Source organism: Hemicordylus capensis, chromosome 2 (assembly GCF_027244095.1).
Source record: "Hemicordylus capensis ecotype Gifberg chromosome 2, rHemCap1.1.pri, whole genome shotgun sequence".
Lineage (NCBI taxonomy): Eukaryota > Metazoa > Chordata > Lepidosauria > Squamata > Cordylidae > Hemicordylus > Hemicordylus capensis.
Window position 1 is genome coordinate 271320569 of NC_069658.1, and position 12703 is coordinate 271333271.

General features: G+C 42.3%; 1 protein-coding gene across 5 annotated transcripts in view; it reads left to right on the top strand.

Moving 5' to 3' along the window:
• Nucleotides 1-12703, top strand: part of PTPRG (protein tyrosine phosphatase receptor type G) — a 799529-nt gene that overhangs the window by 300490 nt on the left and 486336 nt on the right. The window contains exon 3 of one of the 5 annotated variants that reach the window (XM_053287905.1): nt 1252-1276. The exons of the other annotated variants lie outside the window; for them this stretch is intronic. Coding sequence (XP_053143880.1) covers nt 1252-1276 — 25 coding nt within the window. The remainder of the gene's footprint in view (nt 1-1251; nt 1277-12703) is intronic. 5 annotated transcript variants of the gene reach the window in all.

A 12703-nucleotide genomic window follows, 5' to 3' on the forward strand; every position in this document is an offset into this window, starting at 1 on the left:
GTTCTTAAAGCAACAGGATGAAAACAGATTCATTCTGGAGAGGGTAATTGAGACACTGATTTTCAGCATGACTCAATTGTATCTAAAAGTCTTATCTGTAGGAAGGGGGATGCCCTTAAGAACTTAAGAACAACCCTGCTGGATCAGGCCCAAGGCCCATCTAGTCCAGCATCCTGTTTCGCACAGTGGCCCACCAGATGCTGCTGGAAGCCACAGGCAGGAGTTGAGGGCATGCTCTCTCTACTGCTGTTACTCCCCTGCAACTGGTACTCAGAGGCATCCTGCCTCTGAGGCTGGAGGTGGCCTATAGCCCTTTGACTAGTAGCCGTTGATAGACCTCTCCTCCATGAAGTTATCCAAACCCCTCTTAAAGCCATCCAGGTTGTTGTCTCACCACATCTCGTGGCAGAGAATTCCACAAGTTGATTATGTGTTGTATGAAAAAGTACTTCTGTTTGTTGGTCCTAGATTTCCTGGCAGTCAATTTCATGGGATGACCCCTGGTTCTAGTGTGATGTGAGAGGGAGAAGTATTTCTCTCTATCCACTTTCTCCACTCCATGCATGATTTTATAGACCTCTATCATGTCTCCCCGCAGTCATCTTTTTTCTAAACTAAAAAGCCCCAGGTGTTGTAGCCTTGCCTCATAAGAAAGGTGGTCTAGGCCCCTGATCATCTTGGTTGCCCTCTTCTGTACCTTCTCCAGTTCAACAATGTCCTTTTTTAGATGTGGTGGTTCCTTGGATTATCTGAGTGTCCACCCATTAGGAGGGGGAGACTGCATTCCAGTCTCACTGCTCCAAAGCTTTGTCTACTGTGGCACTCTGTGCATTCTATGGGGCTATGACTAAGAGCAGTATCTCTTACTCCTTTTTTGATTGCACTACTGACCTGAAGGCACTCAATTAAAACCTGGCCAGAATGACTCTCTTCCTCTCCTTTAATCATAGGTATGCACGGAGGCAGAGGCTTCCTCGTGAATGATTATACCACTCATAGAAACTGTAGTATAATCATTGCAGCACAGACAGCCAAGATTTAGTCTGGGGGTACACTGGGGTGCAATGAAATAGGCGGGCATGGCAGCATAATTTGCCTTCATAGTTTTCAGCTGTTTTACTTGTTCTGTTTTAAAGAAAAGGCTAGCTGTGTCTAAGTTTGTATATGTGCTGTTTCTCTTCTAAATTTCAACCTACAGAAATGTAGTAATCCAACAGGGATGCTAAAAGACTTTTCCTGTTTTCTTTTCAGAAAATATCCATAGGGATCAAAATTAGTAAGTTAACATTTATTATTATCATAAACCACCATTCATGCTACAACTTAGAATATATACACAAGACATTTCTTTACAAAGTTCTGATTGGGTGGGAACATTACAATGAAGATTTAGGTACATATATTTATACGTATGAGTAAAGTAAAGTGTGCCGTCAAGTTGGTGTCAACTCTTGGTGACCACAGAGCCATGTGGTTTTCTTTGGTAGAATACAGGAGGGGTTTACCATTGCCTCCTCCCACATAGTTGAGATGATGCCTTTCAGCACCTTCCTATATCACTGCTGCCTGAAACAGGTGTTTCCCATAGTCTGGGAAACATACCAGCAGGGATTCGAACTGGGAACTTCTGGGTTGCTAGTCAAGTCATTTCCCTGCTGTGCCCTGGGGAAATGACTAACAAGCCAGAAGGTGCCGGTTCGAATCCCCACTGAAACACCTATATTGGGCAGCAGCGATATAGGAGGATGCTGAAAGGCATCATCTCATACTGCGCAGGAGAGAGCAATGGTAAACCTCTCCTGTATTCTACCAAAAGACAGCCACAGGGCCCTGTGGTTGCCAGGAATCGACACAGACTCCAAGGCACACTTTACCTTTATACGTATGAGTACAATGAGAATATTAAATCCTTTCCAAATTGACAAAGGAACTTGGGGAAAACAAAACATTAAGCACTTCAGGGAGACATGTGCTAATACAGGTAGCCTGGGGAGCAACTACATTAGTCTTCAGGAGTCACGGAATATAATAATATGTAAACTAAGAGAGGAAACTCAGCCATTATAACAGATGTTATACAGCCAGCAAACAAAAAGGGTGATACCAATCCCATGAGAGATCTCATTGCTTTAAATAATACTCAGCAAGGAGGTCAAAAATTATTCTATGTAATGTCAAGGAATAAAGGACCAGAATATAATAATATGTAAACTAAGAGAGGAAACTCAGCCATTATAACAGATGTTATACAGCCAGCAAACAAAAAGGGAGATACCAATCCCATGAGAGATCTCATTGCTTTAAATAATACTCAGCAAGGAGGTCAAAAATTATTCTATGTAATGTCAAGGAATAAAGGACCAGAATCTACTCAAGTATGAGCATAATGAATAGAGGGGGAGATAAAACGTTAACATTCCTTTTGTCATATTAAGGAATAAAAGGTTCAAAATGCACTACGTGAGAGTTTGAATGGATTGGGAAGACTAATAATGCTGATTAAAATCTGATAGAACTTTAAGATATTTTACTTAATATGTATCTTAAGTCTTACTATTCATGTGGAGAGTAGAAAATTATTTTGTCATAGTCTACCTATACTGATAAATGAAAATAGAATGATAAAAATCAGCTAATTCCCCTCAAAGTTTTCCTGAGTTAAACGGGCAAGTTGTTTTAGGCATACCTTTTTTTAAAATGCCTTTCCTTGAGCAGAAAAGTGATTCTCTGTTCACAGGCTATTTGGATATGTGATTGGGTGGCAGGGAGTGGGAGGAGTCATTCCAGTTTCTTAAATGCAGTCTATCATTTTCTTTGGCAACCTCATTTTTTCTCCTGCCCTCCTCCAAACAAAATGGTGCAATAGTATTCACTACAGGAACTATTGGCTTGCTGAAGTTTTAGAATCTTTTAAGAGGCTGTATTCTTGGGAATCAGACGGCTTTTGGGAGAAAAATAATTTATTAAATAACATTTATCTGAGCATTGTTTGGTGTTGCCCAAGCTTACACTGCAGTGCTTGCTACTCTGACTTCACTATTCTCAAAGTATGAAGTGGTCTATTTACATGGTGAGGTGCCTAGTGTATAGGATTTTCCTTGACACCATACCACACATGTAGCTACCACTAGCAATAAATGGAATGATTCCAATACTACTCTCCCCCCACCCAGTAAGTAGCTTATACTGTTTCTGAGGAATAAACCAGGCAGTTGCACAACAAGAAGGTTATGATTGGTAGTAATCGGACACAACAGCTTAGAAACAGGTATTAATACCATAGGTGTATGATGATTTTAGTTACTTGTTTTGATTATAGTGCTTTTTATTTTCCATATTCTTCTATGAGCCAATGAAATTACAACTTTTTCTGAGAACTGCTGTTACGCATGCATATCTGTATGCCTGTTTGTTTATTGCATTCTCATTCCACTTTTTAAAGTCTCTGACACTGCCGCGTCACTGTGACGTATGCGGCACGCGGGCGTCAGCGTCAGAGATGAGTGCGCGTTCCGTGCAGGGCGCATGCGCGCTGTGAGCGCTCGTCTCTTTTCAGCCTAATACAAACAACGATGGGGGCAGGGGCGGCAGGGGGAACTCTGCCACCCCAAGAAGATTTTTCAACGGACGAGCGCCGGAGTGGGAAGAGCGGCGGGGGGGGGGAAGTACTACCACCCCCCCACTTAAAGTCACAGTGTCCCCCCCTGCCAGACTGCCGGACCTCAGGACCGATCCGGCGGTCTTTCCAATGGGGCCGGACCAAAACCAAGCACACCACTAGTTATGAGATATATTATAGTTGTTCCTAAGAGAAGTTAGCCATGATGCACTACTAGTATTCTGTATGGTTTTCCAAAAACATGGACACCTGAGCTCCCTTTCAGCTGTTCCACCAACCACTGACAGTGTCTGACGCCAGACGGAGGGGGTATTGCTTGGGGCATATGCACACAAATCAACACCTAGTGGGTGGGGGAGCCAGCAGTCGGACTTTGTCTCCCAGCCTCCACCACTTTCCATATGCCCCTGCTTAGTTACATGATTTTAGAACAGTTAGCTGTTAGAATAGTTAGCTGTTCCAAGCACAGATGTTTCAACACTTGCAAACAGATAATTGCTCCTCTGGGAAGTATAGGCTTTACAACATAGTAGGTTGATACTGCAGGTTTTCCACACAGAAAAACAAAAACCTGCAGGTATCAGACAGTTAACATGAAGCAAAAATAAAAATTAAAAATTAAATACATATTTATGTATTAACCTAGGGGGTTATGATATAAAACACAAATTGAGCTTGTAGACTATGGAGACAGCCAATTAGGTGTATACTAGGAATGAGGAACCTGGACCAGAGCCAGTCATCAAACATGAAAACAAGCTGTAGCATATTTGGATAAGGGTTCAGATGAGGGAAAGAGTCATAAAAGTAGGACGACAATGGCCACAAGCTCTTTTTAGGAGACGAGTGTGTTCTAGGGACATACAAATCCTTGCAAAAATAAGTCACGTATCCCTACAATCAAGCTCTGTACCAGAGGACTGGCAAGTAGCCAATGTAACACCAATTTTCAAAAAGGGATCCCAGGGGGATCCAGGAAATTGCAAGCCGGTCACCTTAATGTCTGTTCCAGGCAAATTGATGGAAATCTATCTCTGGAAAAGAGAAGAGCAGGCCCTGCAGTGGGAGAACCAGAATGAGTTCTGCAAAGGGAAATATTGCCTCACCAAGCTTTTGAAGTTCTTTGAGAGTGTTAACAGGTGTGTGGATAAAGGTGATTTAGTTGACATAGAGGCAATTCTCACGATCGCCAGAAAGCGGTCTAAAGGAGCCTAGCCCACTTTTTGGCAATCATGTGCTGTAATGGAGTGCGGCGACACACAAGTAGACCCCCGACTGGGAGGCTGCAAGCAGCCTCCCAGGCTCAGGGGTCTCTCCAGGATGCCCTGCGTGGCCACGCGGGGTATCCTGGAACTTCTGGGGGCCGCATGGCCTCCGATCCCCGCAGCCCCCGCCGGCTCCGTGACGGAGCCAGCAGTCGTGTGGACGGCCAATCTGGCCACGCAGGACTGCAGGCTTGCTCATCTGCCGGGAGAGTGGGCTAAGCCTGCTCTCTCTGTCTAACCCCATCTGGCAAGTCTCACTGATCATGAAACTCACATCATACTATACCTGTTCTTTCAAAAACCTTTTGACAAAGTTCCTCATCAAAGACACTTGTGAAAACTTAGCAGTCATGGGATAAGGGGATAGGTTCATGTGTGGATTCATAATTGGCTGAAGGACATGAAACAGAGTATACGTATACATGGACAGTTTTCACAATGGAGTGAAGTAAGAAGTGGGGTCCTCCAGGGTTCTGCACTAGGACTGGAGATTTTCAATTTATTCATAAATGATCTAGAAGTTGAGGTAAGCGGCGAGGTGGCACCAAACTATGGTAGTGAAATCCAAACCAGATTGTGTGGAGTTCTTGTTGTTGCTATTTCAATTTCTATACCGCCCTTCCAAAAATGGCTCAGGGCGGTTTACACAGAGAAATAATAAATAAATTTGGGCTCCCTGTCCCCAAAGGGCTCACAATCTAAAAAGGAATATAAGATAGACACCAGCAACAGTCACTGGAGGTACTGTGCTGGGGGTGGACAGGGCCAGTTACTCTGCCCCTGCTCCATAAAGAGAATCACCACGTTAAAAGGTGCCCCTTTGCCAAGTTAACAGGGGTTTACAGAGATCCAAAAGGATCTCTCCAAACTGGAGGAGTGGGCAACAAAATGGCAAATGCAGTTCAATGTTGACAACTATAAAGTGATGCATATTGGGGCAAAGAACCCCAAATTCACATACATGCTGATGGAGTCTGAGCTGTTGGAGACTGACCAGGAAAGGGATTTTGGGCTCACGTAATCAACTTGTGGAATTCTCTGCTGGTGTCTGCCAGCAGCCTGGATGGCTTTAAGAGGGGTTTAGATAAATTAATGGAGAACAGGTCTATCAATGGCTACTAGCCTGAGTGCCAGATGTAAAGAACTCATTTATCTTCTCTGCAACCTCCATATCCTCCTTAATAATCCCTTTTACTCCCTCATTGTCTAGTGGTCCAACCACCTACCTGACAGTTTTCCTGCTTCTGATGTATTTTAAAAACTTTTTTCTTATCCCCCTTGATGCTTTTAGCTAAATGTTCCTCATACTCTCTTTTCACCTCCATTATTGTCACATTTATTTTACTAGAGTTTTTGTTCCTTTCTGTTCTCTTCATTTGGGCAGGCCTTCAAAATTTTGGGTGGAAGTCTTCTCCTCCTCTATGGCTTCCTTGACTTTACCTGTTAGCCATGCTGGCATCCCCCTCAACTTAGTGGTACCTTTCCTCCTTTTTGGACTTTAATATGCTTCCTATCAGCTTAAATTTGGCTTCCAGGACCTCCCGACTTCATGTCCGCATATCGTTGGTACCGATGTGCTCCACGACAGCTGTCTCCTCCCCAGCGCTGCCTAACAGCCTAGCTAGACCACCTCCAGCCTCAGTGTCTGGATGCTTCTGAATACCAGTTGCAGGAGAGCAACAGTAGGAGAGAGGGCATGCTCTCACCTCTTGCCTGTGGGCTTGCCAGGGGCATCTATCTGGTGGGTCATTGTGCAGGATGCTGGACTAGATTGGCCTTTAGCCTGATCCATCAGGGCTGTTCTTATGTTCTTAAGTACTGGTCACGTTCGGCTAGCTTGAAAAGCAATTACATTTATTCTGCAGCTTTCTGTAACTGGAATCTTTTGGTAAGAAAAAAAAGTGTGTGTCTGTGTGCGTACATTTTAGTGACATTTCTGACTGTTTTCCTTGTCAGTCAAATGAGCAGACGGCTCTGAAGAACCTAATAGTTAGTCTTACAATTCCTCTGCTGTGGTAGTGGCCATGACTCAGTAGACGAACATGACATTTATAATTTTCCTTTATTTTAATTCCAACATGTCACTGCAAACTATGGTTTGCTCAAACCTACAAATCTGGGAGTTAATCATAGAGCCGGGTCTCACAGTCAGTGAGACCCGGTTTGGGAAGAGAAGCGGGGAGAGCGGGCTAAGCCTGCTCTCCCCACAGATGATCAGGGTGAGAGCCAGCAGGGGCTGGGAAGTTCCAGGGCCGCACGGGCCCCGGAAGTACCAGTATGTTAGCGCACAGGGCATACTGGAGAGACCCTGAGCCAGGAGGCTGCTTTTCAGCCTCCCACCGGGGGTCTACTCATGAGTAACTGCACCGCATAGCCACACTGCAGCTATTCACGATCCCAAAACCCGGGTTCGTGGAGCACTCACTCCGCAAACCCAGTTTAAGGTGCGGGCTACTTGAGCGGGTTACCCGGTGGCTAGCGGAGGCTAGCCCGATCTTCTACAATCGTGTGAATAACCTGTGAATCTGAGGCTAAACTGAACATTATCTCTGAATTTACTGATAGAGTGAAACACGGAGGAGAACATTGAGACCAAATTGTTTTGTATGTGTAGTGTGTGTTAGCAGTTCACACATGGAAATTCAGCAGTGGAAAGATGCAGGGCTCAACAAATATTGGAACAATTGATCAGAACATTAAATGAACAAAAGTTCTACTGTCATTCCTTCCACAGTGCCAAGAAGAGAGAGCTTACTTTTTAATTGCCTCTGTGGGTGGGGAGAAATGCTAGTGAGGCCATGAATCTTTTACATGTGGAACAGTTTGATGTAGTGGAAATGGTGCCAAAATTCGCTACATATAATGGTGTTAATGAGATCTTGTGAATGAAAAGATAACAGAAGAATGTGCACAGTATTCCACAAAAGAAAACCATGTTGTGCACATTCATGAACTATACATAGGCATATTTTTATTGGATTAGCTATGGCATCTTTCAATATTATGAAATACAAGTTGTATTCTTCAGTACTGAGAGCTGTTCTAATTGCTAGAAGTACAGTAAATGTCCCCATCACTCTCTGGGTTTAATCTCAGCATAATTAGCTCCTTGCACAATAGAGTGCTTAATTTGAATGGCTGACAGGGCTCATTAACTTACAAAAGTAATTCCTGAGATTTCTGTTGTTAAAACTGGGATTTCAGTCTGAAAGGTTCTTATTATTTTATTTTGGTCAGAGGTGGCACAGAGTTCTTTCCAATCAGCATCAGTTTCGAACATCTAATTAAATATTTAAGTATTAAAAAATATGGATGCAGTCATCACTTCAGTGGTATATAAGATTATCTCTACAGAAATATATGCATGACTCCTACAAAGCCATATGGAATTCAAATAATAAGTGATTATCTGCCTTTACAGCCAAGTAAACTCTATATTGTAGGGATAGTAGATGAATATATTTGTACATTGTTCACCTCTTTCTTGTGGTATATACAACTAAAGCAGCAAATTGCTTTCATCCACATGATTAATTTCAGAAAACAAATGTATCTACAGGTCTGACATTTTTCTGCACTTCACCCTCAACTCCTCGTGTGACTAATTTCCTTGAATTTGATTAGCCTTGTTAACCCAAAGAGATATAGGGTTTCTTTGCTCTCTCTCTTTTTTTTGTTAACAACTGTCCTGTTGAAGGTTGCATGTTGTTTCATATACTTACTTAGCCAGAGAATGTCCCAGATTAAAGATAGGGGTAATATATTGTTTCTAGGAACTTTACAGCTTTTGTGGGTCATTTTAGACATTCCAGTGATGATATGGTTGCTGCTTGAAAAGAGTTCTATATGTTCAGAGTTTTATGCAGTTGTGGATCTGTAACTGGCTTACCATGTGGATTGGTGATGTGATAGGTCACATAACCAATCTAGCTTCATCTAATCCTGTTGCCAGAGCATTCCTCACCACCTTGGAATCTTGTCTCCATCTTGGTCTAGCAAACTGCTGTGTGAACCTGAGCTGTTGTGTTCAGGTAGGGGTGTGCACATAACTGGTTTGGCCAGTTTGGTTCTAATTCAAACTGACCCTGCCCGCTCTGGTTCCAGGTCCGGTCCAGCCATAAAACCGGGCCGAACCGGTTCACGGAATATACTTGTAAAGGGGAATCTGGCGAGGATTCCAGTTTACAAGTAAAGGGGCATTCCCTAAAGTGAGGCAAGGGGACTGAGGACCAGGCCAGCAAGACAGTTATGTAAGTAGGGGTATTGTGCTTTGAGCTTGGGAAAAGTGGGGGCCACACCCACTGCTTATGCACTTTTGGTGAGACTAATATGCCAACCCCACAAATAAAGGTCCTGGGACAATTGAGAGATTCTGGCGGTCCAACCAATCACGCTAATTGGTTATACCATTGGAGCGACTCCTTCCCATTGCTACCAAGAGCCCTGGTGCTGGGTGCTGACCCACCCATGCAGCTCCTCTAACTAGAGAGGTAAAATTTCCAGAAATTTTAAAGCCATGGGTGGGGGGGAAGAACCATTTCCAGTAAAGATCTATTGGAGCTAGCATATGTGTGTCCCCCCCCCACAAAAATATCTCCTGAAGATATTTTATCATGGAAAATATCATGAAGAATATCATGCTTCAGAGGAAAGGGGAGATTGGCCAACATTGCCCCTTCCCTCACTTGTGTGGGAGCACAGCAGTAATCTGGAACTCAGCACCCTGAACTCATGCAGTGCTGGACTGGATATTAGCTACTGGCTATAAGCCTTCTATTTGTGTTGCATGGTGTGCATAAAAGGTTTAGAGAAACTGTGTGCCAATTTGTTCATTGCCAGATTCTGACATTTCAAAGTACCATACAAAATGACTGCACATATATACCTTGTCACTTATTCATACTGAATTTCCCATCTTCTGAGATTTCACACTGCCAGTCTGAGACGAATGGTAACAGTTTCCATTTAAACAGTTTGACACGTCTTGGAGCAACTTGTCTGTGTATTTCAATTTTACATTATATATAGATAGGAGATAGATACATATTTTAAATAGAATTAGATTCCTGCAGAAAGAGTGACTTATCTCCATGGGTATTTCATACCGAAGTGTTTGCTTTGAGGTCAGTATATTTTTTACTCTACTATATAAACACAGAAAAATGACCTGAGTTTACCTGCTTAATTAGCCCCACTTCTATCTAAAACTGTAGAAAATGCTTCTAATATCAAATTGTTCTGTCAACAACCCAATATTTCAGGTGTTGATTATAGATATGGCCTAGGAGAAGTTATTACCTGTGGCTAAATTTAAACTTCAAAATTTTGATGCCTCTAACATTCTGCCCTCTCCTTCAGTGGTCTTAGTAGCTTGCAGAAAATTATGAACATCATTTCTCTGGTAGAAATGTCTTCCTTGTCCCAAAATAGATGTCTTTCATTTGGTAAACAGAGGTATAACATCTATCATATAAAGTTGGTATACATCCTTACTCAAGTGGCAGCCTGCTTGTTTGAAGGCTATTGCATTATATATATTTCTATAGGGAAACAAGTCTGGTTTACATATGCAGCAGAATGAGGCTTAGAGTCCTGAGCTGATGGTATAGACTGAAACACTTCAGACTGCAGGTTGAGAATTAAAATTTTAATATTCCAGCAGATTCAAAAGAAAATACAACTCTGTTAGCTAGTAGGAAACTAGTGTAGCAAAGAAGATGAGCATGTGCAGAATGAGTAATTGCTACTAGTGAGGAGCTACCACCAGCCCTCATCATATTGGGTTAGAAGGAAGAGCTTTTAGCTTAAAGGGAGTTGCTGTAGGTAGACGTGAACCTTAACATCTCTCCTTTTCGAAATGAAGGTTAAGTTATGGTTGGAGAAAATCAGCTCAACCAGGTGAAACAATGAGGCTGTTCTCATGACCTCCCCAAACAGGGTTAAGGGAGCCGGTTTGGGGAGGTCGTGTGCAGCACCATGAGCCGCTTGGCTCCCGACTGCTAGCCCTCCAAAGTACCCCTCCCCTAAAACGAGGTTACGGTAGCAAGCACTCTGCTAACCGTTCTTTTGATTGTGAGTCGCTGCATGACTCACGAGGAGACCCCTGACCGGAAGGCTACAACAAGCCTCCCGGCCTTGGGAGTCATTCACAGATTGTGGGCTTGATCATCTGAAAAGTATTGTTCTCTTATCAGTTTTGAAAATCATGTGCCTTGAAATGATTGGCTGAGATCCTAGAGCTGTTTTTGGGAATTGAAAATTTTCCTTAATATTTTTCTGTTAGAAAGTGTTCCCACAGAGCCTCCCTTGATTCCAAAAATGAAGCTTGCAGTTTGTGCACAACTTTCCCTGTTACACAATTTTTTTACTTGCTGGAATGTGCATGGACTGATATGGGTCTTTTCTTAAAACCACTGTCCCCACCTGCAGTCTGAGGTGGTACAGTCTGTTCTCTGACCTCATTCTGCTGCATGCTGAGACTGGTTATAATTGCAACTTTATTGTGGTAGAACTCCAGTCTAGTGGGCATGCTTAGATAATTAATTAATTAATTAATTAATTAATTAATACATTTCTATACCACCCCAAACGCAAGTTCTCTGGGTGGTTTACAAAACATAGAAGTACATAAATATTTTAAATATATATATTAAAAATATATATGAAAGATAAAAATGTGTATGGATGAGTCTGTCTTCCATATAGTCATGCTAAACATTTTAAAATGCCAATGAGCACTTTTTCAATGGCTAAGGCTCAGGTCATACCAAACCATGGTTTGCTCTAACCATCGTTGAAGCCTAAAACCTGGTTTGTAGTTGCACACACACAGGAAAGTCATGCTGTAGTTTGCCGTACAAAATTGGGCTGAAGGCAAGGTGAGTAGGGCTGTGAGTAGATTGGAGTGCTGAGAAGGATGTACATAGGGAATAAGTGAGAATTGCTTTGGTGTTTTAATTCTCCATCCACTTAACACTTCTGTCTCTCTGGTGCCATGGACCCAGAGGTGGAGTGATGGTCCTAAGTATGACTTGTCAATTGGGACATCATGCTAAGCCACAGCTAAGTGTAACAAACCATGATTTGGCATGTTGTCTGAACTGGGCCAATGTCTTGCTTATCCAAAAATGCGGAACTAATTATAAATCTTATCCTAATCTGTCCACACCATTATAAAATGTTAGAGTAATTGAGAATGACATACTGTAATGTCTTTGCACTTCATTTCACACATTATTTTTGCAGCAACTGATATTAATTGCTGGATTGAATTAAGGATTCTCTCTTGTACTTGGAGGAGAAGCCTTATCAAATTTTGCTACTTAAATGTAACCTTCTACTGGGTTTGTAGTGGTAGAATCTTTACTACCTTTTAATGATCTAGCATTACCTCTTTAAAGGAAACCCTCGTTGGATTCAGGAATATTAGCTTGGAATAGTTTACTGCTTGTTTGACATTCATTTTTGTTTTCATTGCTAGCAATATTTTTATTCTTTAAACAAATATACTTTTTAAGAAGCATCACTTGATTTGTTAAATTTAAGGTACTTATATCTATTAAAAATTCTTGTTGGAAAACCCAAGAATAATAGTCTTGCTTTCTTCTTCTGATCAGTGAATCCATGTTACGCTGAGGACATTGGAAGACTGCAGTTACAAATGTAGCTGGTTTATCAGATTAGACCAGTTGTTCTACCCAAATGAAAGAGCCATAGCTCAGGACCAGGGTGCATGCAAGTGGTGTCAGGCTTAACCCCTGGCTGCACATGATGGGTGCTACCTACCTACCACCCAACCCACAAAATAAATGGGCAAGTG